Source organism: Perognathus longimembris, chromosome 3, assembly GCF_023159225.1.
Source record: "Perognathus longimembris pacificus isolate PPM17 chromosome 3, ASM2315922v1, whole genome shotgun sequence".
NCBI classification, from domain to species: Eukaryota; Metazoa; Chordata; class Mammalia; order Rodentia; family Heteromyidae; genus Perognathus; species Perognathus longimembris.
In genome coordinates this window covers 84,864,794-84,889,606 of record NC_063163.1, presented here as the reverse complement: position 1 = coordinate 84,889,606, position 24,813 = coordinate 84,864,794, and the positions used below count along the sequence as shown (strand labels likewise).

General features: G+C 57.9%; 2 protein-coding genes across 2 annotated transcripts; one reads left to right on the top strand and one right to left on the bottom strand.

Annotated features, from left to right (window-relative positions):
- The first annotated feature begins 437 nt into the window (after positions 1-437).
- On the top strand, positions 438-12,269 carry Plbd2 (phospholipase B domain containing 2). The gene is made up of 12 exons (XM_048342898.1): positions 438-754; positions 3,798-3,891; positions 4,911-5,069; positions 6,023-6,123; positions 6,303-6,517; positions 7,821-7,918; positions 9,159-9,319; positions 9,733-9,828; positions 10,059-10,130; positions 10,705-10,857; positions 11,193-11,355; positions 11,477-12,269. Exons 1-12 carry the CDS (start codon positions 465-467, stop codon positions 11,678-11,680), a joined length of 1,806 nt encoding a protein of 601 aa, XP_048198855.1. The 5' UTR covers positions 438-464; the 3' UTR covers positions 11,681-12,269.
- Positions 12,270-14,217: 1,948 nt separating this feature from the next.
- Sds (serine dehydratase) lies at positions 14,218-20,844 on the bottom strand. Its single transcript, XM_048340920.1, has 9 exons — positions 20,810-20,844; positions 19,681-19,830; positions 18,939-19,150; positions 18,581-18,620; positions 18,246-18,385; positions 17,743-17,834; positions 17,121-17,348; positions 15,147-15,271; positions 14,218-14,559 (listed from the first exon to the last, which is right to left on the bottom strand). Exons 3-9 carry the CDS (start codon positions 19,089-19,091, stop codon positions 14,351-14,353), a joined length of 987 nt encoding a protein of 328 aa, XP_048196877.1. The 5' UTR covers positions 19,092-19,150; positions 19,681-19,830; positions 20,810-20,844; the 3' UTR covers positions 14,218-14,350.
- Between the last annotated feature and the right edge of the window lie 3,969 nt (positions 20,845-24,813).

The following is a 24,813-nucleotide window of genomic DNA, read 5'->3' as shown; positions in this document are numbered from 1 at the left end:
CATCGTCACAACTGGAAACAACTTAAGGGTTCAGTGACTGGGGATTAAACTCATATATACAATATCGAAACAGGTTTGGTGTGTGTGTGTTGAAGGCCAGAAGCCCAAAAGTCTAGTGCTCTCTCACCTGAGCCATACCTTCATTTCAAGCTTTTGGCAAGCTGCAGTATTTAGTTAGGGCTGACACGCTACTTAATCAGTTTAATGATATATTAACAAAACGTTATCAACTTTTCTCCAGATTGGAGATTTTGCCGATCTGAAAAGCTGTCAGGGACGAGTGTGCAAGCTTTAGGCAAAGGACAGGGCGCGCCGGGCCCTTTAAGATCTACCCGCCCCTTGGGTCTCTCCAGGCCCCGCCCATCCAGAAAGCCCCGCCCAGGCCCCGACCCCACCCTCCCAGACCCCGCCCCGCGGCGGAGCGCGGTCACGTGGTCCAGGCTGCAGCGCGGCTCCGCGCGGTCATGGCGGCCCCTCGGTACGGCTCCCGCGGCGGCCGCCGGGCCGGCTCGCTGTCGCGGGCGCTGGTGCGGGCCCTGGTGCTGGGCGTGCTGGTCGGGCTGTCCCCGAGCGGCCTGGCGGGCGCCGTCCCGACCCTGAGGGACCGCTGGGGGCGCCACAAGCCCGAGCCGCCCGCCTGCCGCAGCCGCTCGGTGCTGGTGGACGCGGCGTCGGGCCAGCTGCGCCTGGTGGACGGTCTTCACCCCGGGGCCGTGGCCTGGGCCAACCTCACCAACGCCATCCGCGAGACCGGGTAAGGGTTGGCCCGCCCCCCGGGCCGCCTCGGGCGGTGACGGCGCCCTGCCGCGCGCGGACTCAGTTTCCCCCGGCTGCAGCCCGCGTCTGGACCCTGTCCCCGGCTGGGAGGGGCCGTCGCGGGGACCCCCGTCCCCGTGGGTAGCAGAACGCCGTCCCGAGAGACCGGAGGACGGGCTGGGCCCCTGTGATGATCCGGGGACCAGCCGCCTTCCCGGGGGGCAGGAGGCCAGCCCCCTGTCGTCCCCAGGCCCCCCTCCCCCCAAAGCTAGTTTGTGCTTGCGTGGCTGTGCCGCACCTCCCGTCCAAAACGGGCGACAGGACTGGTCTCAGGCCAGTGGAAAAGTTGGGGGTCCCCAAGTTTCCATAGGCACCTGGAGCCCTGGCGTAGAGCCCCGCCCCACCCTGCCCTGCCCTGCCCAGGTCTAGAGGGAAGCCGCGGTTAGATAACTTGCTTGGCAGTCACCATTGCTGTCCTTACTGCTGGGACAAGGCCGTTTCTGTTGGCAAAACTCTTACACAACTCTTCTGCTTGTCCAGGTGGTGCCCTCATCACCCGAGGCCTGGACTGATTGACTGATTGATGGATTTCAGTACTGGGAGTTGATCTCAGGGCCTCACATTCTGGCTTGGCCTTTTCACTCAAGGCTGATGCTCTACCACTTGAACCTCACCTCTGCTTCTGACTTTTCCCCCCCAGTCCTGGGGCTTGAACTCAGGGCCTGAGCACTGTCTCTGAGCTTCCTTTTGCTCCAGGCTAGCACTCCACCACTTGAACCACAACACCACTTCTGGCTTTTTCTGTGTATGTGGTACTGACGAATCGAACCCATGGTTTCATGCACGCTATGCAGGCACTCTACCACTAAGCCACATTCCCAGCCCTTTACTTCTGACTTTTTGGTGGCTAATTGGAGATAAGAGTCTCAATGGACTTTCTTGCCTGGGCTAGCTTTGAACCAGAATCCTCAGATCTCAGCCTCCTGAGTAGCTAGGATTACTGGTGTGACCCACTGGCACCCACGTAACTTTTTGACCTTCAGGAGTGTGTTAAAGACCAAGCAGAAGAGTATTTATTGACTTCTATCTATATTTATCAGAAACAGCATTTTAAGAGTCAGAAAGGTTGTAATGTCTGAATAAATCATGTCTTTAATAAGTACATCCAGTTAGATATTCTAAAAGCTGCCCATCAGCACAGAGAGGGGTCCCCAAGGCAGAAGCCAAAGTCCACACCTCTGTTTTCCAGATGGGAAGGTTGGGGCTGGTGGCAGGGCAATGGGCAGGAAGGAGGATTCCAACCCTGGCCCAGGCACCTCCTGACAAGGATGGTGCCACCCCTGTAGGTGACCCAGGGGGTGGTCTCAGGTCACTCTGGGGACCAGCTCGGAGCTGGACCCCAGGAAAGAGAACCTCCCCTGGTGGTCTGGAAGTCTATTCACGCTGGTGTGTGTCACTGGGCAGGTGTTTGCCTGCGTGGGTTTTCTGAGGACACAGCAGAGGGTGTGGGAGCCACAAGAGAGAGAGGTCCCAGGACCCTGAAGGGGCCACCTGGGGGAAGAAGGCTGGCCACTGCTGTCTTCCATGGGGGGCCTGGGTCCTCACTGTGGTCTGGGTGGAGGACAGGGTCCACGGGCTCTGTGGGTTCCCCTCTGCCCATGCGACAGCAGCCTCAATGCCTACTCGCTTTACCATTTTTTTTCTGTTAGAAGAGTAGCGATTCCTTTTATGCTTGGTTGGCGTTTGAGACAGTCTTGCTCTGAGATCCCAGGCTGGCCTCAAAGTTGAGCTCCCTCTGCCTCTGCCTCCCGAGTGCTGGGGGCCTGGTGTGCACCACGGTGCCTGGTCCTGCTCACTTGCTCACAACTAAACCAGCCACTTAGAAGAATACAGAGGAACTGAAAAAGTTTCCGATAAACTTGAGCCTCTTAGAAAGGTGGAAAGAGATATGGGGAGTAAACACCTGTGTGAGCCACCACACCTGGCTTCTAGAACTTTTTGTAGTAGCTCACCACACCTAGAACTTTCTATATATGAAGCCTAAACGTGCATGCAGGTGCATGTATAAGTACAGACATATGTGTGTGTGCATGTGAGAGAGAGAGAGAGAAACTTTCAGACATGGTTCTCCCATGCCCACCATGTGGCTTCTCTCTTCTTTGTCATCAGTCATGGCAGGCGTGGCTGGCTCTGCCCCTGGGTGGTGTGCACGGACAGATGACTGTGGGCCTGGATGCTGGTCCCCCTCTTGGTTGGCTCCGTTTCTGAAGCTCTGGTGCCAATGTGACTGAGCCTAGATGAAGGGATGGGAAGGCTCTGTGGCCTTTGGTGTAGACTGCAGGGTCACGCGGTGAAGGGTGTAGCCTAGGGCCCCGAGGGCTTCTCTATAACTGCACCCGGACACCCTCCTGGTCTATCAGATGGGCTAGGACACCTGCCTGTGGCACAGGGCTGGTGGGACTGGGTGAGTCAAGTGATATAAGGAGAGAATGTTGGCTGGTTGTGGGGTTGTAGGCCGATCCAACATTAGTGGGTGTGTGTGGTTGTGTGACCCTAGTTTAATTAACGTTAAAGTTTCTGTGTCTTCTACCCAGTGGCTCATCTCTGGAACCAGGCAAGGCATGGTGGTGCATTCCTGTAATCTCAGCACTCAGGATGGGGAGGCAGGAGGTCATAAGTTTGAGACCACATCCCGGTTTACATAGAATCTGTCTCAAAAAAGACAGAAACAGCTGGGCACCTGTGGCTCACACCTGTCATCTTAGCTACTCAGGAGGCTGAGATCTGAGGATCATGGTTCGAAGCCAGCCTAGGCGGGAAAGTCCATGAGACTCTTATTTCTGGACCACCAAAAGGCTAGGAGTGGCGCTTTGGCTCAAGTGGTAAAGCACTGGCCTTGAGCACAAAGAGGCTCGGGGAAAGCACACAGGCCCAAAGTTTAAGCCGCAGGACTGGGGGGAAAAAGTCAGAAACAAAACCCATCACCCTTGAGCTGTGTGTCCAGCTGGTAGCCACTGACCAAGGGTCCCCTTCCTCTCCAGGTGGGCCTTCCTGGAGCTGGGCACCAACAGCAACTACAATGACAGCCTGCAGGCCTACGCAGCCGGCGTGGTGGAAGCCTCTGTTTCCGAGGAGGTAAGGCCGTGGCGGGGCCTGAGGCCCAGCTGCCCGCTCCTGCTGGGCTGTGGGCTTTGTGGGGGGGTACACAGAACAGGCCCCCAGCCCTCCTTCCAGTCCTGACTGCTCAAGACATTGAAAATGCTATGGGGTACACCCTCATGTGGAGGCCACCCCACAACAGAGCTGGCACCCAGACCTCATGTGGCCTCCCACCCACAGACTTAGCTCATTTTTTGTTATTTTATTTTTTTATTTTTTTGGTACTTGTCCTGGGTCTTGAACTTGGGGCCTGTGTGCTGTCTCTGAGCTTTTTTACTCAAGGCTGGTGCTTGGGCACAGCTTGAGCCACAGCGCCACTTCTGGCTTTCTGGTGCTTCATTGGTGATTAGAGCCTCACACCTGCCTTGGCTGACTTTGAACTGCTGCGATCCTCAGAGCTCAGCCTGCTGAGTAGCTGGGATGACAGGCGTAAGCCACCAACACCTGGCTACAAGTGCCCAGCTCGATATGGGTTAGAACCTTGGTCCTTTTGACTCGCTGCCTGGGTTATCTTGGGAAAGGTCCCTGTGCCTCAGTTTCCTTACCTGCAAGTGAGCACATCAGTCAGCCTCATGGTGCTAAACTGAAGGGAAAGTTTGGTTTTATTTAGTCTGTAGACCCGAAGCTTCCACCCAAGGTCAGGCAAAGATGGGCATGGCAGATGGTGGTGGCGGGCGCGCGTGGCCCTCCTGTGCCAGCAGCCTCTGGGGACAGTTCAGAGCCAGATCAGAGCAGCGCAGGGAAAGCCAACAGCAGCTTCCCGGCAGAGCTGTGAGGCTCAGCCATGTATGCCGCACTGGCAGGCAGTGCCAACAGCCTGGCGTGTGTCCTGCTGTCTTCCTATCCTGCCTTAGTGCTCAGAGCAGAGCAGAGAGCACAAAACATCTCTGGGTGGCCTGCCGGGCCCTGGCTGGGAGCAGCAGGAGGCAGAGTTGGGGAGCACCCACATGATCCCAGGTGCCCCTAGGTGCCCCTATTCTCTGTCTCTCCCCCAGCTCATCTACATGCACTGGATGAACACAGTGGTGAACTACTGCGGCCCCTTCGAGTACGAGGTCGGCTACTGCGAGAAGCTCAAGAGCTTCCTGGAGGACAACCTGGCATGGATGCAGAAGGAGATGGAGCGGTACCCCAACTCCATCTACTGGCACCAGGTGGGCTCCGCTGCCTGCTGGGGGCAGTGCCATCACTGGGGTGCCCAGCTGCCCGCTGGCTGGATGCCCTTGGCCCACCCGTGGATGTGTGGACCAGCCCTGGTACCTGCCTCTTCCCGCCTGCCCTGCCAATCTGCTTTCTGCAGTCACACTATTTTTCTTGGAAAGCAAGGCAATCACTTCCTACGTGGCTTATATCAAATGCAGGTGGAAACAGTTTGAGAAGAGGAAATGCAAACACAAAGTTGGGACCCAGTGGATTTTGTTTCCCTTTCCCTGGCTGTGCTGCTGCCGGGGGCTTTGCCTTTGGGCTGCCATCTCCACCCTCAGTGAAAAAGCCATTTACCATGAGCATCCTGGAAAAACCTCCAGGGCTTGCCTGGGGATCTCTGCCAATCTGGCTTTGCCGAACAGCTCACATGCCTGTTCACACATCACCATGATTCTCACTGCTGCTCACACCACTGTCCCCCGGCACCTTATCCCCCACCCTTATCCCTTGCCCACTTTCACATCCACTCATCCACCCATCCACCCACCCAGGTCCCCATCAATGCCTCCCTCCCTCCCCCTGCACCTGTGCACGAGCTGTGGTTGCCAGGCTTGTGGGAGGCCTGGCAGTCGTGGCTCCAGGATGCCCTGGGGAGCAGGGACAGTGGGGAGAGGTCAGGCAGTAACAGCTAGAAGCCAGACTCAGACCCACAGACTCAGCCAGACTCAGACCACAGTTGTCGCCACTAGGCCTGCGCAGGATGGGGGCTTCCTGGAGGAGGTGGCTCTTGTCCTCGGCTCTTCAGTGGGGTGACTGGGGGAGGCACAAGATGGGGAAGCAACAATGCTTGGAAGGCATGGAAGGGCCAGTGCTGCGCTGGCCGCCAGGCTGGAGCCCCTTCCTCCAGGGAGAAGGGGTGGCCTTGGGGAGAGGCCTCACCCCCACCCCACCCTGCCCCTAGGTGCGGCTCACCCTCTTGCAGCTGAAAGGCCTGGAGGACAGCTATGAAGGCCGAGTGGCCTTCCCGACCGGGCAGTTCACCATCAAACCCTTGGGGTTCCTGTAAGTGTCCCCCTCTGCATACGCAGGGTAGGAGGGCCAAGTACCTCCCAGTGAGACCCCGCCCATGCCAGCTCCACCACTTCCTATGCCCTGCCCCAATGGGTCAGCGGGCCCCAAGAGTCTCCGCCTGGGACGGGCATGGGGTTGCAGGTGTGTGACCCCGGAATCCGGCCTTACAGCCTGCTGCAGCTCTCAGGGGACCTGGAAGACCTGGAGCCAGCCCTGAACAAGACAGACAGCAAGCCCGCGCTGGGCTCGGGCGCCTGCTCCGCCCTCATCAAGCTGCTGCCTGGCCACCGCGACCTGCTGGTGGCCCACAACACCTGGAACTCCTACCAGAACATGCTGCGGGTCATCAAGAAGTACTGGCTGCAGTTCCGGGAGGGCCCCCAAGGTGTGAGCACCTCACAGGAGTGTGAGCAGGCGGGGGGCCCTGGCTGTGGTACCGCCCAATGCCATGCCAGGGGTCCCTGCTTGACGAGGGTTACTGCTTGCCATCGCTGCACAGCCTGTCACTCCCAGACTTACACCTTTGCTATTGGTTGCTCACATGTGTGTGGGCAGTGGGTCAGGCCTGGCTGACCTAGGCTGACCTTGCCAGCCACCTGCTGGTGGGTGCTGCAGGCCAGCTGACCAGCGTGGTGGTCATGGCAGGGGCCCAGGGGATGACTCAAAGCTGGCTGACAAGATTGGCGGGGCAGGTGAGGCCTGGCTGCTTCCTGCGCCATCTGGACAGGGAGTAAAGACAGGGACCCCCTTCTGCGGCCAGGCCGCTCAGGTGGCAGCTCTAAGGGGAGGGGGAGCCAGGCCCCACCGCGCACACATGCCACACCACAGGCCCGGAGGGCAACAGCCATGGCTGCAAACAACAGAGCAGGGCAGGAGCATGTTTCTCCTGCACGCCGTGGCTGAGGCCCATGGCCCCTGTGGTGACCATCCGGCCCCAGCATCAACCCCAGAAGCCCAGTGCCAGGGACCCCAACTTCACAAACAATGATGCTAGGAGGTGGTGGGGAGTGGGAAGGGCGGTGGAGGCATAAGCCAGCCACCCCCTGTCCTGGCTCTGCCCCCCTTCACTAAGGGCCATCGAGGCAGAGGCCAGCCCTACCTACCCTGCCCCGGCTCTTCCTGGAGAGCAGCCCCTTCTGAGGAAAACGCTTTGCCCACTGCATTAAGTCAAGCACAGGAAGCTTCTAGAGTGATGTTTCGCAGGCAGGGTCCCATAGTAAGAGTCACATTTGACTCTTGCACCCTGCACACACCTGAGTGTAGCACCCAGCTTAAGAGGTAGAGCACTGGGAAGCCCAAGATCAGTGAGCTCGCCCTGCTGGCTGGAGGGGGCAGTGTGTGGCACTGGGCCCTCCTCTGGCAGCGGCGGGTCTGCCCTGCCCCTTGTTTACATCCAGCCTGGCTGCTAGTCTGTTGTTTTCTTCTTGGTGATGGGGCCTTTCCAGGTACTGGCTTGGAGCTTGGTTCCTCCTGCCTCAGCCTCCCCGGTGTGTCCAGTGTGTCACCACACCTGGCAGCCACACACACCACCCATGTGAAATGTTTCATTTGCCAAGTGACAGAAGGAGTAGAGTGGGGTTTCCTCCGGGGCCTGCTCACCCCCGACCTGGGGGCCTCGCCTTGCTGGGTGTGGGTGCTGGCGTCTCCCCCAGACCTGGCTGACCCGCCCCTTGCTGCCCTCCCCACAGAGGGCCAGCCCCTGGTCCCCGGCAGTAGGCAGGTCTTCTCATCCTACCCCGGCACCATCTTCTCCTGTGATGACTTCTACATCCTGGGCAGCGGGCTGGTGAGTCACTCAGGCCCCCTCCCCGGGGACGGCCCCCTCCCAGGGACCTGCCCCTCCTCCCTTGGGGATGTGTCCCAGGGGCTCTGCGCCAGCGCTGGAGCTGTGCTGGAACTGGGCATGGTGGGGATCAGGGTGGAGGAGGCCACAGCCTGCCAACCACAGCCCGACCTCCCTTTCTGACTGGGGTGCCTGGATCCCCACAAGAGCTTGATCAATAGAGGTCCCCAGACTATGAGTGGATACAGGGGAAAGCCCTGTTGTGACCAGGGACCCTGTGTCTTCATCCAGGTTCTTGGGTTCTTCCCCTTGACCTCTGTGACCTCCCATTGGTGTTAGGAGAGCTCCCCCTCCTCTCTGTCCATGACCTTGTTCTCAATGCCTGGACTTGGTGAATAACTGCTGTTTACCATGGGCTGTTTTCACTGCTCGCCCTGGCAGGCCTCCAGGCTTGTTTAGAAGTGTGTTCCTGGCACCCTCAAAGGAGGCTGGCGCCCTGCGATCCCAGGGCCCCTGGGCTGCGCTGCCAGGAGACACAGCTCGCTCCTCAAAGCACCCTTGGCACAGGGACCGACTGGCCAAGACCACTACTTTCCTGACTTGTCTGTTGCTTTTCTCCAAGGCTGAGCATGGGGAGTGCGGCAGCCCCGGGGGGCAGGGGGTCCAGCCACCTGGGAACACGGGACCCCAGGGCTTCCCCTTCTGCTTTTTGTCAGCTTCAAAGCAGGTGGTTTGGGGGAGCAGGTCTCAGCGTCCCCTGCTCCAAAGGCCGTCCAGAGACAAGGCAGAGCTGACCAGAAGCTGATGGTGGGGACAGCTGGAAGGACAGCTGGCATCCTTATCTTGATGAGCAATCTATACCCCAAGTAGGAGTGTCCTAGAATTTGCTCTGACCAGGTTACTCCCTCACCCCCTTTTTTTGTTCCAGAATTAGGTCCTAAACTCAAAGCCTGGGTGCTGTCCCCTAGCTTTTTTGCTCAAGGCCTCCCTTCTACCACTTGAATCACACCTCCAGTCTTGGCTTTTCTGGTTCACTGGAGATGAGAGTCTCTCAGATTTGTCTGCCCAGCTGGCTTCGCACTGTGATCCTCAGATCTCTGCCTCCTGGGTGGTTGGGATTTCAGGCGTGAGCCGACCGGTGCCCAGCTCTGAACAGGAGAGTGTAACCGAACACTCAGCACTCAGCTTCAGCGCTGCCACCTGGCCACCACCTGGGCTGTGCAGCGCCCCCCGTCCCCCCCAGGTCACGCTGGAGACCACCATCGGCAACAAGAACCCCGCGTTGTGGAAGTATGTGCGGCCCGAGGGCTGCGTGCTGGAGTGGGTGCGGAACATCGTGGCCAACCGCCTGGCTGTGGATGGGGACTCGTGGACCGACACCTTCAAGAGGTTCAACAGTGGCACGTGAGTGGGCATTGCATGGACACGTGTGTGGACGCGCGGTCCTGGCCTGCGATGGAGGCCCAGGCGGAAAGGACTTGCCCCTGTTCTGTTTGAAGGTTGGGTAGGAAGGTCAGGTGTGGCTGGAGGACTCTGGGAGGAGGAGAAGGAGGATGGGGGTGGCAGGCTTGTGACCCTGGGTCTCAGAGACCCTGGGACCGGGTTGTGGGGGCCTTAGACCCCCAGCGAGGACCCCACTGTGCTGACCCATGCTGGGAGCCATGGCCAGCAGCGAGGGCACCTGGCCGGGCTGCACACTGTCAGGGTGACGGCAGGGCATTCCTACGCCATCATTGCCCCAGACGCCGCCGTCTGCACGCTGGGCAGGGGCTGAGCAGTGCGGCCCAGCTCTCGTCAGGCCCCGCCTTGCACCGCAGGTATAATAACCAGTGGATGATCGTGGACTACAATGCGTTCATTCCGGGGGGGCCCAGTCTCGCGAGCAAGGTGCTTACCATCCTGGAGCAGATCCCGTGAGTGACCTGCTGGGTGGGCTCTGCCCAGGGGAGCCCAGCTTTCCAAGAGGGTGGTGGGGAGGGGCTGAGAGCCAGCTAGTCCCCCCTTCGGCACGGGTGGGGCCTCAGAGTCCTGTGCAGGGTGCAGGGCGCAGGGGGCAGGGAGTTGGGAGCAGTGAGCAGGCCACAGGGAGCAGGGAGCAGGGTGCAAGGAGCAGGGCTGTGCTTACTGAGCCCTCTGCTCCCAGGGGCATGGTGGTGATGTCCGACAAGACTCAGGAACTCTACAAGACTACCTACTGGGCCAGCTACAACATCCCGTACGTGCCCCTCCCTCCTTGCCTGCCTCCCCACGCTGCCCTTTCTTCTTGGGGTGCAAGATTCTTCCCAAAGTGACTTGTTTTTGCTGGTACTGGGGCTTGAACCCCAGGCTTTTCACTCTCACTCTGCGTGAGCTGATTCCACGTGTTTCCCTATGTTCTTGTGCTTCAGAGCGCAGGCTGTGGCCCCCCCAGTTCTGGCCCCTGAGGTGGGGGCAGCAGGGGGTAGACAGGACAGCCAGCATCCAGCTCAGCTGCCTTGGTGCCCGCTGCTTCCCCTCCAGTGGTCCTTGGGACCATCATCTAGGGGAGTCACGGGAGGCTGGGGTTTGAACCTCTGTGGGGTAGGCCTCAGAGCCAAGCTCAGCCATCCAGGGGAGTCACGGGAGGCTAGGGTTTAAAGCTTGGTGGGGTAGGTCCCGGAACCAAACTCAGCCATTGGCACCGGTGGGTGCCATCGCTGCTGCCCAGTGTCGCGGTGTGAGGCCAGTATCGTGCTGTCACCCCCTGGGCGCTCCTGGCCCTGCAGGCCAGGGCCTGTGTCTGGGTCCTGGTGACCAGCTCTGTCTGGCAGGTCCTTCGAAGCGGTGTTCAACGCCAGTGGGCTGCCGGAGCTGGTGGCCCAGTACGGGGACTGGTTCTCCTACAGCAGGAACCCCCGTGCCCAGATCTTCCGGCGGAACCACTCGCTGGTGCAGGACATGGACTCCATGCTCCGGCTCATGAGGTGGGCGCCGGCCCTCCTGGGCCCCCTGGCGGGGAGGCAGCACAGCAGAGGGCCCCCATGCCTGCTCCCCGCCGTCCTGGGGAGCCCCCATTTCACGGGAGGTGGGGGATCTATGTAGGACTTGCGTGGACGTGGATGTGTGGCCAGACCTTCAGTCTCCCCAGAAGTGTTGTGGCAGGCAGAGCAGGGTGCCCTGCTGGGCTCAGGGTGCAGACCTGTGGCCCTTCCTGAGGGCAAGGTGCTGGGCAGAGGTGGGGGGAAGGGGGCACCAGGCAGAGCCTGGCCCAGGGGGCGATGGGACAGTGACCCTGAGGCTCTTGTGCCTCCTTCACCAGGTACAACGACTTCCTCCACGACCCCCTGTCGCTGTGCGAGGCCTGTGACCCCAAGCCCAATGGGGAGAATGCCATCTCCGCTCGCTCTGACCTCAACCCTGCCAACGGCTCTTATCCGTTCCAGGCACTGCGGCAGCGCTCCCATGGGGGCATCGATGCGAAGGTGGCCACGGGGGCCGCGGGTGGAGGGGCTCGCGGGCAGGGCCCAGCTGTGACCACCATCAAGGTCAGGTGTAGGGTCAAGCGGGCTAGGACCCTAGATCTGTGTCTCCTCTGTCCCCCAGGTCACCAGCATGTCACTAGCCAAGGCCCTGGGGCTGCTGGCCGTCAGTGGCCCCACGTGGGACCAGGTGCCCCCATTCCAGTGGAGCGCCTCGCCCTTCCCAGACGTGCTGCACATGGGCCAGCCCGACCTCTGGAAGTTCTCCCCTGTGGAGGTCCTGTGGGAGCTGCCCCAGGGGCCCGCCTCGCCCCCTGAGGGGCCCTGACCTCATCGGCCTCTTCCTAACGGGGCACAGAACTGACCTCACTCCCCCCACAGGGGTGGGCACCATTGCCATCCTGCTCTGCCTGTCTCGCGTTCTCCCTCCCTCCATCGCCCTCTGTCCCTCTTTCCCCCATTTCTCCATGTCTCTGCCATCTCTGGGTCTGCTCCCTCCCCAGCCCTAAGCTGGGCCTCCAGCCCCAGGAACCTGCCTCAGGCCCCCTTCTTCTCCCTTCTCCATTCCTTGGGTTTCCTGGCATGGCCAGCTTCCTTCTGGGACCTAGGAGTGGTCTCTGGCTGGTCCTGGCTCAGGCCGGTACCTCTGCCTCGTGGAGCAGCCCTGCCACTTCCCTGTCTGGGCAGCTTCCTGAGGACTGAAGCTTGACAACGCACACAAACCAAAGTGTCTGGCCCCTTGTGGCTGCCGGACCCTCAGTGTCTTCTCCCTGTGGGGCTGGTGCAAACACTTCTCCCATGCTCCTGTCTGCCCCACCCCTGCCAAGGCCTGCCTGTGGGCTCTGGGCAGTGCCACAGCACCCTGCTGCAGGAACCAGCCCACAGGCTGCAACGCCATTAAAACATGAGAGGCTGTGGCTGTGCTGTGCTTCTTGGGGTTAGGAAAGGGGTGGGGCCATTTCTTGGCCGGCTTGTTATACCTCCCACTGACATAGATGTCTGTCCATCTGTCTGTCCATGTGCCAACCAACTCACTGTCCATCTGTGGTCTTCCATCTATCCATCTGCCCAGCAAACCATTTGTCCATCGGCCTTTGTATACTCCTCTGTCCCACCATTCACCCATCCACCTACCCATCCACCCATCCATCCATCTATCCACTTACCCATCCATCCATCCATCCATCCATCCATCCATCCATCCATCCATCCACCCACCCATCCATCCACCCATCCATCTACCCATCCAACCATCCATCCACCCACCAACCCATCCATCCATCTACCCATCCATCTGTCCATCCACCCATCCATCTACCCATCCACCCACCCATCCATCCGCCCATCCATCTACCAACCAATCCATCCATCCATCCACCCATCCACCCACCCATCCATTCATCCATCTACCATTCATCCATCCATCCATCCATCCATCCACGCACTCATCCATCCATCCACCTACCTACCCATCCATCCATCCATGCACCCATCCATCCATCCATCAATCCATCCATCTACCTACCCATCCATCCATCCATCCACGCACCCATCCATCAACCCATCCATCCATCCACTCACCCATCCATCCGTCCATCCACCCATCCATCCATCCATCCACCCATCCATACATCCACCCACCCATCCATCTACCCATCCATCCATCCATCCACTCACCCATCCATCCATTCACCCACCCACTCATCCATCTACCCATCCATCCATACATCCACCCATCCATACATCCACCCACCCATCCATCTACCCATCCATCCATCCATCCACTCACCCATCCATCCATTCACCCACCCACTCATCCATCTACCCATCCATCCATCCACCCACCCATCCATCTACCCATCCACCCACCCATCCATCTACCCACGCATCCATCCATCCATCCATCCTATGTGTTTACTGAGCACCCACCATGCACTAGGTCCTGTTCTAGGGCCTTAGTAACCACTAGCCCTTCCCCCCCCCTCCCCCCCAGGCCCTTCTGTAGGCTGTAGACCATCCCAGAGCAGCCCCTTCTCAATGGCCTCCCTCACAGCCTGCCTGAGAGATGAGGCCTTTGTAGCATTCTGTGCTTGGGGGTGGAAAGCACACAGCCCTGCCTGGAGCCACAGACATGGGTTCAAGTCTTGCCTCTTTCTCAGTAGGTGAAGACCCAATCTCTTAGTGCCTTGGTGGCCTCATCTGCAAAATGGGGCTGTGGTGTTCACATACCCAGGCATGTGATGAGGATGTCCTGGCATGACAGGCCCCGGAGCTCTGTGCACTCACCACCCACTTGTTAGCCAAGCCCCCGTCAGGGTCCCCAATACAGGCCGGCCCGCTTCCCTGTCGGCTGCATGTATTGACTCGTGTGTGTGTGTGTGTGTGTGTGTGTGTGTGTGTGTGTGTGTGTGTGATACCAGAGCTTGAGCACAGGGCCCTAAATGGGCCCAGCTTTCTTGCTCACAGCTGGTGCTCTACCATTGGAGCCATGCCTCCACCCCAGCTTTTTGCTGATGAATTGGAGACGAGTCTTATGGACTGTCCAGGCTTCTCAGCTGGCTGTGTCAGCCTCCTGAGTAGCTAGGATGACAGGGGTGAGCCACCAGTGCCAAGATTTTTTGTGTTATAAATATGTATTTATCCTTTTCAATGAAAAAGTGCACATTAGAAAAATGGTAGAGCTGAGCTGGGCCTCTGGGAGGGAGGGAGGGAGGGTTCCTGACTCGGGGCTGTGCTGTGCCTCCCGGCTCTGCTTCAGGGGAAGCTGGGGCAGCTCACCCGGCTGTGGAGTCCCTCCTGCTGAGATGTGGGTCCCTGCCAGGGACCCAGCATGCCACTCTGGGCAGTGGCCACCCCTTGGGTGGCTGAGGATGGCTCAGTTCAGTGCCTTGGGGGTGGGGTGGCTGCTGACCGCCTGCTCAACTCTGCTCACAAACCAAAGGGAGGGAGTATTCACAGCGAGTACAGGATGCCAACCCATCCTAGGTACAGCTGGGCCTCATGCAGGCAGTCCGTTCTTCATGCCCAGCTGGGCCTTGAGGGCCTGCAGCTGGGCAAGGCTGATGTTGCTGCCCCCGCAGACGATGACCACCAGGGACGACAGGGGCACCGGCAGCTTGCCCTCCCTCTGGAGCTTCTTCACCACGTGGCTGTAGATGGCAGCCAGGGCAGCCCCGCAGGCAGGCTCAACCAGTGTCTTCTCGTCATCTGCAGGGAGGGGGAAGGGTGCAGGCAGGTATGAGGGACTGCAAGGCCATTGGTGGAGCTTGGGGGTCATGGACCAATTAGATCGGGACATTTGCAGACCTTGGGGACATGAACCAATCAGCTCAGACTCAAGTCTTGGCCCCAACCTCTCATCACACTAGGTAGGGACTTCCCAGCCTGAGCTAAGGTCTAGGCTTGGTCCTGAGCATTCACAGGTGTGAGATGGTTGTCACTGCTGAAGCACTGTCAGAGCTGAGTAGCCAAATCACCTACAGGTTCAGGAGAAATAAATGGCGGCAGCATAGGGCTCTGCCCACTCCCCTCCAGTTCTTGTTCTAGGCTGAACCTAGAGATAACTCTGAGCCCATCCTTTCCTCTTTTACCATGGTTACTAGGAAGCTGGGACCAGCAATTTAAGAGTTCAGTTCTTTTTTTCTGTTTTCACAGTTACGAGGCTTACTTCTTTGTGGGTAGCATTTCTGTCCGTCCCCCACTCCCCCCCCCCCACTGTGTGTACTAAAAGAAAGGACACATTCTAGGCAGAGACAGGAGGCAAAATTGGGGTGAGCAGGATCCTTGGCACGTACCCACAAATTTCTCAATGGCAGCTACAGCCTCCTGATCCGAGACAACCTCAGAGAAGATGGGGTGTTCCTGAAACACCTTCAGGGCCTGCTCCGCCACCGTGGTCACGCCCAGAGCTTTAGCAACACTGGGAGAGGTGGGGACAAGGGTGGGAATGGGGGGAAAGAGACAGAGATGGGGACGGGAAGGAGAGAAAGGTGTATTTAAGAGGCAACCTCCGCAGCTATGCGGGCGGGGAGCCCATGAGCCTGTCCCTCTCTGCCTGTCTTCCAGCCTGAGGACTACGGCCACCTCCTCTGGTGACTCCTCAGGGCCACGGTCCCTCGTCCCCCCCCCAGAATGGCAATTTTTGCTGATACTAACTGCTTGAATTTGTGTAAGGGAAACTGAGGCAGAGAGAGAAAGAGAGACAGAGAGAGACAGAGAGAGAGATCTCCACAATGACCACTTCTGTCCCAGCAGGGGACAGAAGCCAGCATAGCAGCTTCTAGACTCAGAAACTCAGAAGAAGCCCTTTGCTGCCTGGGGCAGAGAATTCTGGTCCACTGCAGGCATTCAACTGCTCCCATGGAGATATGGCATCAAGGTACTTTCCCAGGTTCCCTTGTAGCTAGGTGTGATCACGAGACTTAAGTTCTGGCCAATGAGAGATAGGAAGAAGTACAGTTCAGCAACTTTTGAAATCTATGATCATGTGGAAGTGAGAGTATGTTTTGAAGTTGGAACTTGGGACTCGACTGAGGCTATTGATTTGGGGTACAATGCTGTCTCCCACTGGTGGGCAGGGGTTGGGGGCCAGCAGGCAAATGTGGCCTGCCCTGCCTCAGCTATGTAATCACAAACAAGAAACAACTCTGTGGGGGCTGGGGATATGGCCTAGTGGCAAGAGTACTTGCCTCGTATACATGAGGCCCTGGGTTCAATTCCCCAGCACCACATATACAGAAAATGGCCAGAAGTGGTGCTGTGGCTCAAGTGCTAGAGTGCTAGCCTTGAGCAAAAAGAAGCCAGGGACAGTGCTCAGGACCTGAGTCCAAGCCCCAGGACTGGCAAAAAAAAAAAAAAAAAAGAAAGAAAGAAACAACTCTGTGGTAGAGGGGCATGGTAAGTGAGGATGTGTTCAGCTGATGATGAGTTTCCTGGGATGGAACCCTGTTATAGTCAAAGAGCCAGCTGTAGTTTGTCTTTAAGGGTTGGGCACAGCCTCTGCCTTTAGTTCCTCTTTCCCACCAGATGGAGGGTGGGTGTGCTAGCTGGCACTTAGGCAGCCATTTTGGGCTTAGAATGAGGTGGCAAGAAACTCCAGGAGCCAGGTCCCTGATGTGGACTTGCCCTTGAAATACCCACCTCCAGATTCTCATAGCAGAGTTCTATGTTGTTTAAGCCACGGTTGCTGTACTGTATGCACCCCAAAGCTAAGTTTGGTGGGACAAAGGTTGAGTGCTGGAATATGAACATCTTGGGAGCAAGAGCTATTGATATTTGTCACCTCTCTCCAAGATCAGCTAGTGTCTTGCACAAGTCGGGGGCTCAATAAATGGTTGGCAAATTAATGCTGTGTGTAAACCCTGACTTCTAGAAATGATTAATGTAGCCAGGTGCCTCTGGCTCACACTTAATCCTAGACACTCAAGAGACCAATATCTAATGGTCATGGTTTGAAGACAGCCCGGGAAGAAAAGTCTGTGAGATTCTTATCTACAATTAACCATCAAAAAGCCAGAAGTGGAGCTGTGGCTCAAGTGGTAGAGTACCAGTCTTGAGAGAAAAAGCCAAGGAATAGTGCCCAGATCCTGAGTTCAATCCCAGGATGGGGACACACACACACACACACACACACACACACACACACACACACACTAATTTTGCACAAGGAAATGGGACATTGCAAATGCCCACAGCTTCAGGTTCCTAGGCTGTAAAATAGGGCTGGCGTCAGCACTGGGGGGTGTGGGAGGGACTCCCCAGCTGCTCACCTGGTGATCTTGGGCAGCGAGACCAGCTTGCCCTCCCTCGTGGCCGCGTGGAAGCTGTGGGCACCGATGGTTTCCATGGCGATGATGGGCACGTCCCTCCAGCCCACCTCCTGCAGCCCCTGGACCACTCCACACAGTAGTCCCCCACCCCCCACCGACAGCACGATGGCCCCTGGCTTTTCGCTCAGTGCCTCCTTCAGTTCCTTGACGATGGACGTGTGGCCTTCCCTGGGTGGGGGGGGGGCAAGGTCAAGAGAAATGGGGTAGGTCAGGGCTAAGTTTTCTGGGGAACACCAGACAGGGTGCCAGGAGGCGATGCCACTAGGAGGTGACGCCCCTGAGCTGGTGGCTATGGGAGACTCTGGCTAGTGTGGAGGGCCCATGGGACACCCACGGGACTAAGCTCTAGCATCCAGGGAAGGCCCCTGCCCATGAGAGCCCCTTCCACCCACTTCCTACCCGCATCATTGAGTCACCCCCAAATGAGAGGCTTGCTTTCTCTTTGGTCCTTGCTCCTAGGGTCTGCATCAGGGCCCCCATTTCTGTGCTCACGTGGGTGGAGCTGTGTGTGTGTGTGACAGATGCCTGCCACCCACACCAGAGGACCCGGAGACCCACTCACCAGATGAGGGGGTCATCAAAGGGGGGCACGAAAACCCAGCCAGGGTTGTTCTTCACCAGTGCCTTGGCCAGCTCAAAGGCCTCCACCAGAGTCTGTGGGGCGACAGGAAGGGAATAAGGTGGGTTGGGGTCCTGTCGGCCCCCAGGTGCCCTGGGGACAAGGATGGGCAGGGCTGAGCAGTGGGCGGGGCATGAATGGCGAGGCCCACTGTGGGCGTGGCTGAGCAGTGGTGTGGGGGGGGGGCTGAGCTGTGAGGCCCTGCCAGCCCCCTACTACTGGGCAGGGATGGACAGGCCTAATCTGTGGGCGTGACCGCGCGGTGGGTGTGGCCGGGTGGTGGGTGTGGTCTAGTGGTAGGCCTGGCTGCGCAGTGGATGGGCTGTGTGGAGGGCGTGGCCGCGCGGTGGGCGTGGCCAAGGCTTGCAGTGGGTGTGGCCGAGCGGTGGGCGTGTGGTGGGCGGGACCGCGCGGTGGGCGGGGCCTCCGCCTTGGCTGGCGCTCACCTCCCCCACCACCTCCACCTTGGCGCCTTCGCTCTTGAGCCGCTCCACGGTGAGTTCGGGCGTGGTGCTGGGCACAACAATGGTGGCGGGGAGGCCCAGTTTCCTGGCGGCATAGGCGGCCGCCATGCCTGCGTTGCCCGCTGTGTGTGTAGGGGAGGTTGGCCATGCGTCAGGGTTTGAGGGTCATGGCGCCCAGCTCGGCCAGGCCACCCCCACACTGAGTTCCGGTCTCCCTTCCTCCCCGAATGACCACAGGCCTCCTCCTAGAATTCAGCCTGGAGACTGCGGCTCAAATCAGGACACACGGCAAGGACACAAGGAAGCTGGTCACTTACCGGAGGAGCAGACAAAGTGTTCACAGCCTTGTCCAGCCCACTGTGGAGACAAGATGGGAAATGAGGGCCCCCCTCGCTGCCCGGCTCAGCCTTCACCCCTTAACTAATGGGGGCCCTTGTCCCCAGGGCAGGGAGTCCAGCCCACCCTGGCACCCCTTGTGTTTGTTTTGGAGCCTGCCAGGTAGCCTGGGCTGGCCTGGGACTCATGGTCCCCCAGCCTCGGCCTCCTAGGTGCCCGGATGGCAGGCATGTGCCGTCTCCCCTGGTTCCCAAACCACGGTGCCGGCCTTGATCCTTGGGAGGAAGGAGGGATGCACCCCCCTCCTGGATGGTGCCAACCCCTGCCTGTGGCCTGTACCGTCTTGCACAAATGCCCAATGCCGCGGATCTTGAAGGAGCCGGAGGGCTGGGAGCTGTCCATCTTGAGGTAGACGCTGGTGCCAGCCACCTTGGACAGGGTCATGCTGTCGCGGACAGGGCTCTTCACGTGCAGGGGCTCTGTGGACGCCATTGCTGGGGGCCGGGAAGGGAGCAGAGGGTCAGGAGAGCTGGCTGGGTGCTGGCAGCTGCCCGGAGAGGTGGTGAGGAGGGTGAGAATAGCTCAGAGGTGATACAGTGACCCAAGACTCTAAACCTCGGCCAGGCCGTTTGCTCATCTTGAGCCACGAGCAAGTAATCTGTCCTCTGCCTCTGCTTGCCCAATCTGTAAAATGGGGTGTGGTTTGGGCTGTCGGGGGTACTCAGTGTGCTCAGAGCACAGGTTCTGTCCATTTCTGTGGCCTCACACACAGGTGGGGATCTGTCGGTGGGTGGGGTCCCTCTTTCTTGCTGGAATTCACAGGGGACACCTGGTTCTCCCCTGACTTGGGCAGATGATTGGATGAGGGCTTGTCTGGTGTCCCCACCAGCCCAGATAAAATCCAAACCAACACCTCCATTTTTAATGTCACCGTTGAGTCCACACCCCTGGACCTGGGCACTCAAGGATAGACTCCAGACAGCTGGCTAGACATCCTCAGTCCTAAGTGAGTGGGGGGAGGGAAGGGCCGTGGACACCTCACTCACCTCAGCACATCCCACTTACGGTCACCCCACGATTACCTGGATTAACTGAGATCTCAGGACAGTCACTTCCTTTCAGGTAGATGTCTTGAATGTGAGTCAGAAATGGTGGGTGCTTCACAATAGGTGCTCCTGGCCAGGTGCCAGTGGCTCACGTTTGTAATCCCAGATACTCAGGAGGCTGAGATCTGAGGATAGATGTTTGAAGCCAGTCAGGGCAGGAAACTCTGTGCTATTCCTTCCTTATTTATTTGTTTGTCTATTTATTTATTTTGCCAGTCTTGGGCTTGAACTCAGGGCCTGGGCACTGTCCCTGAGCTTCTTTTGTTCAAGGCTAGTACTCTACCACGTTAGCCACAGCACCACTTCCAGCTTTTTCTGCATATGTGGTGCTGAGGAACCGAACCCAGGTCTTCATGCATGCTAGGCAAGCACTCCACCACTAAGCCACATTCCCAGCCCTCCCTGAGACTGTTATCTCTAATTAACCACCAGAAAGCCAGCAGTGGTGCTGTGACTCAAGTGGAAGAGCACTACTAGCCTTGGGCAAAAGAGCTCAGGGACAGTGCTCAGGCCCCAAATGCAAGCCTCAAAATAAAAAAACAAAACAAAAGTGCTTCCCCAAATGTGTTGGCGATAACTTTTGGTTCCTATAGGTTACACCCCAGCCATGGCACCCAATCATGACCACTAGGCATGGAAAGCCTGCAGACCCCACCACAAAGACCCTTTTCAGGAGGATTTGGGGAGCCCCAGCAACCTTCTAGGATGGGCCCGCAGAGAAGGGGTTCAGAGACCTGTAACCCATCCCACCTGCCAGAGGGAGAGAAGTGGCTTGGGGACTGGGGACACCCTGTGACTGTCACCTTTAAGGGCTCATTTCTCCCTCCCCACACCCTGAGGGGGGTGAGGAGGTAAGGAGGTGTGGGGGGGTAGGGAGGTACGGGTGCAAGGGATGGACTCTGCCATCATCCCATTCATTGTACAGATGGGGACACCAAGGCCCAGAGCCCCTGGCTGCAGAGATCTGTCAGCTCCTGGTCCCTCATTTGTTTCTCCTCTTCCCCTGACAGTCCCCCTTGTGGAGGTCCCCCAGCCGGGGGAGGGAGGTTAGCTGAGGACGACTTACCTGGACAGAGGTGGTGAGGTTAGCTGAGGACGACTTACCTGGACAGAGGTGGTGAGAGCCGCTGGATTGGGTCCGTGGTCCGCACGGAGGATGGGGCGGACTGCACTGCACTCCCCTCTGGCTTTATTCCCCCAGCGCCTCCAGCTCCAGGCAGCTAATGCGGCATCAGGACCGCCCCGCCCGTGGAGCCACTCCCACACGGCCACGCCCCGGCCCAGACCACGCCCCCTGGCCGCCAGGGCTTCCTGGAAGGGAGGGGGAGCCGGCCTGCACTCTGGGGGCTGAATCTCCAGCTACCCCAGGTCCTTTAAGGATGGCATGGGATTCCAAGAGAAGTCTAAACTCACTGGCCAGTGCTTGGCATAGAGTAGATGTTCCCCTCCCCCTCCCCCAAAGGAACCAGTTCAGCAGGGCTGGTGGAGCATGCCTGGAATGCCAGCCAGCACAGGCACACCAAGAGGCTCAGGCAGGAGGACTGAGTTCCAAGCCAGCCTGAACAGCAGAGCCAGACCCTGTCTCAAAAAGAGAAGAAGAAATAAACATAATTAACTGGCACGGGTAACGGCCTCAGAGCCCTTCCTCAGAAAGCAGCCAAAGACATGGAGTGGGCACCGTAGTGGTATCACCTTACAGAATGAGAAGCTGAGGGCTGGGTGCAGAGGTGAATGGCCTTAATCCCAGCTCTTTGGGAGGCAGAGGTGGGGGCTGAGGATGGAAGTTCCGGGTCAGCTGGGCAAAAGTAGCATGAGATCTCATTTGAAAAACCAGTTTAAAAGGGCTGGGGGCAAGGCTCAAGTGGGTAGAGCTTGCCTAGGATGCACCAAGGCCCTGAGTTCAAACCCCAGCACCACCAAAAAGAGCAGGAACAAGAAAAATGAGAAGAAAAGAGAAAAGTCTTCCTGCCCCACACCAAGCCTCCTGCCCACCCTTGCCTGTGCACACACACACACACACACACACACACACACATACACACACCTGGGCTGGCTCTCTCCCAAGCCCCCACAACATCCAGGCTGAGTGAGGAATGTTGATGAGCCGGAGGGCAGCCAGGGCACACACGGCTGGCACGGCCATCCTGTGGGCAGGACACGTTGTCCTGGCCTGGCTGGGGACACCCCGGGGGACAGAAGGTGGCAGAGAGGAGACAGTGTGGCGACTGGGTGTCCCTTGTGGACTCGGCCATCCCCGTGTGTGTTGATGTGTTACATCCACGTCGCATTGCAGGGCACGTGGCCCTGCTGTGCCACGTGGGGTCTTCCTGTGCTGGAGCTGATGGGGCAGGGGAGGGGTGTTGCCTGGCCTGTCCTTTTCTCCAGAAACCTCATCCACAGGACCCCGCCTTAGAGGGTTCTCTGAATGTCACCTTCACAGAGCACGCCCTCTCTCTCCAAAACCTCCCCACTGGCCTCCACCGCACATTGCCGCTGTCCGGTGTTTTTGCGGGGTCCTGTCCCCAACCCCACGCGCTCGATGGGCTCTCAAGGGGGAGGGGTGCTCCTGCTTGCTCTGTCCACTGCTGACCCAGGGGCTTGCACAGAGTAGATATCTGAGAAGTAATAAAGAATAAAGAATAAAGTAATAAAGAATAAAGAATAAAGTAATAAAGAATAAAGAATCCCAAGGCATGGGGCTGAGGATATGGCCTAGTGGCAAGAGCGCTTGCCTCGTATACTTGAAGCCCTGGGTTCGATTCCCCAGCACCACATATACAGAAAATGGCCAGAAGTGGCGCTGACTAGTGGCAGAGTGCTAGCCTTGAGCAAAAAGAAGCCAGGGACAGTGCTCAGGCCCTGAGTCCAAGCCCCAGGACTGGCAAAAAAAAAAAAAAAAAAAAAGAATCCCAAGGCACTGAGTTCAAGCCACATTCAGCACACACAGAAAAGGAAGGAAGGGAGGAAGGGAGGGAGGGAGGGAGAAAGGAAGGAAGGAGAAAGAAAAAACCCTCAAACAGCCGATTGTGCTGTGCAGGTGTGGGGCGGCACAGCACGCAGGCTGAGAGCTGGACACAGGTCCCTGTGGTCAGCGCAATGACTGGCCCATCCCTCTTGGGAGCTAAGCTGCTGTCTGCTCAGCACCTGTTACTAAAATGCCAAAGCAGTTGGGCACCAGTGGTTCATGCCTGTCATCCCAGCTACTCAGGAGCCTGAGATCTGAGGATCATAGCTCAAAGCCAGCCCGAGCAAGAAAGTCCGTGAGACTCTTATCTCCAATGAAACCACCAGAAAACCAGAAGTGACTCTGTGGCTCAAGTGGTAGAGGGCTAGCCTTGAGTACAAAGAGACTCAGGGACAGCGCCTAGGCCCTGAGTTCAAGCCCCACAACCACCACAACCAATTACAAAAAAGTCAAAGTACAAGAGTACTTTCCAGCCCTGGTGGCTCAGGACACTGGCTGGGTTCCCACCGCCTCCCTCCCCACTCCCCATTCCCCACTGCTGGGGGGGGGTCTTCACTTGGGGAGGTGGTTGGGCCATGTTTGCAGACGTTTTCAAATTGTCATCCTGGGCTGAGGACTTGCTGTTCCATGGGTGGAAATTGGGGGACCCTCCACAAGCCTCTAATAATGGAGGTCCATGACAGAGAATGATCTGGCCCCAATCTCAGGCTGCCAAACCATTGGAGGGGAGTGTGACCTAGAAGAACACCTCCTTGGTTCTTTCTTCTCTACCTCTAGTAATATGGCCAGGAGGAAGCCCCAGGCAGAAAAGCCATGTTCTATTCAGGATGTGGCTGATTCATTTCCAGCTACTACGTAAGCAAATGGCTGAGTGGTCTGGGGCTCAGGGTCCTACCAGAGCTCCAGCTCTAGGTCCTGTCATTTTGCTCTTTTTCACTTGGCATCAAGCCATGGTTCAATTTGGTAAAGACCTCGCCAGTCTGTTTGCCCAGAACCAGTGTTTTCAGTTGCGGCCGCTCCCAGGTTTGCGTCACTCCCTAGGTGACAAACAGCCTCTTTGCGTGCCATACTATGTAAGACCAGACACCTCGGCCACAGTCAGGACCCGGAACACAGGAGCCCGGGCCCAGGGCCAGACAGCTTCTCTCAGAACACACACGAGGACAGGAGATGGCCGGTCAGACCTCCTGGTGGGACTCTGTCCACTTACCATCACTGGAAAAACCAAAGTGCAGCAGGATGAAATCCCAGACCACAAAGTCCAGGAAGATTTCTTATTTGTTTGTGTATTTATTGTTGATCCTGTCGTTTGAACTTGGGGCTTTGTGCTTGTCAGGCAGCCAGGCAGGTACCCTGCAGCTTGGCCATATCGCAGCTGTTTTTGCTCTAGGTGCTTTTTAATTAATCTCATATTTTTTCAGGCTTGGACTGCCATCCACCCATTTACACTTCTGGTGGTGACTAGAGTGACAGGTATATACTATTATGCCCAATTTTTTCATTTGAGATGAGGTCTCCCTCAGTTGAGCTGAGCTGGCCTCCCAATCTCAGCCTCCTGTTGTCTGCCTCCTCTATATCCAGACCCCAGAAAAGGGGCCGATTTTCCTTTCTGTCATAAACTAAAGGGTTTGGGTTTGTTTGTTTTGCTGGTTTGTTTTTGCTGGCCCTGAACTCAGGGCCTGGGCACCATCCCCGAGCTTCTTTTTGCTCAAGGCTAGTGCTCTATCACTTGAGCCACAATGCTACTTCTGGCCTTTTCTGTTTGTGTGGCACTGAGGAATTGAACCTAGGGCTTCAACCATGCTAGGCAACCCCCCCACCCCACCCCCAGTGGCTTTGGAGTCTGAAGATGCAAAAACCATGGTGCGAGCTCCACCTGCTTCCCCTGTGATTACCACCTTACAGAAATCCCACTAATGAGCCAATTCTATGCCCTGAAGTTCTCCCTCCCTCCCTTCCAGCCTGGGGTCCTCTGCTCTCCCTGCTCCCATCCAGGACCTCAGTGGACACAGCCTGCTCCTCAGGCTCCTACTGTGCCCCTGGCTAGGACGTCCCTGGCCCTGGACTGAGGTGGGCTATGACTGTACTGGTTATGGTTTTGTGGCTGGGGCTTTGTGCTCTGGGGAAGCCATCGAGGGAAAAT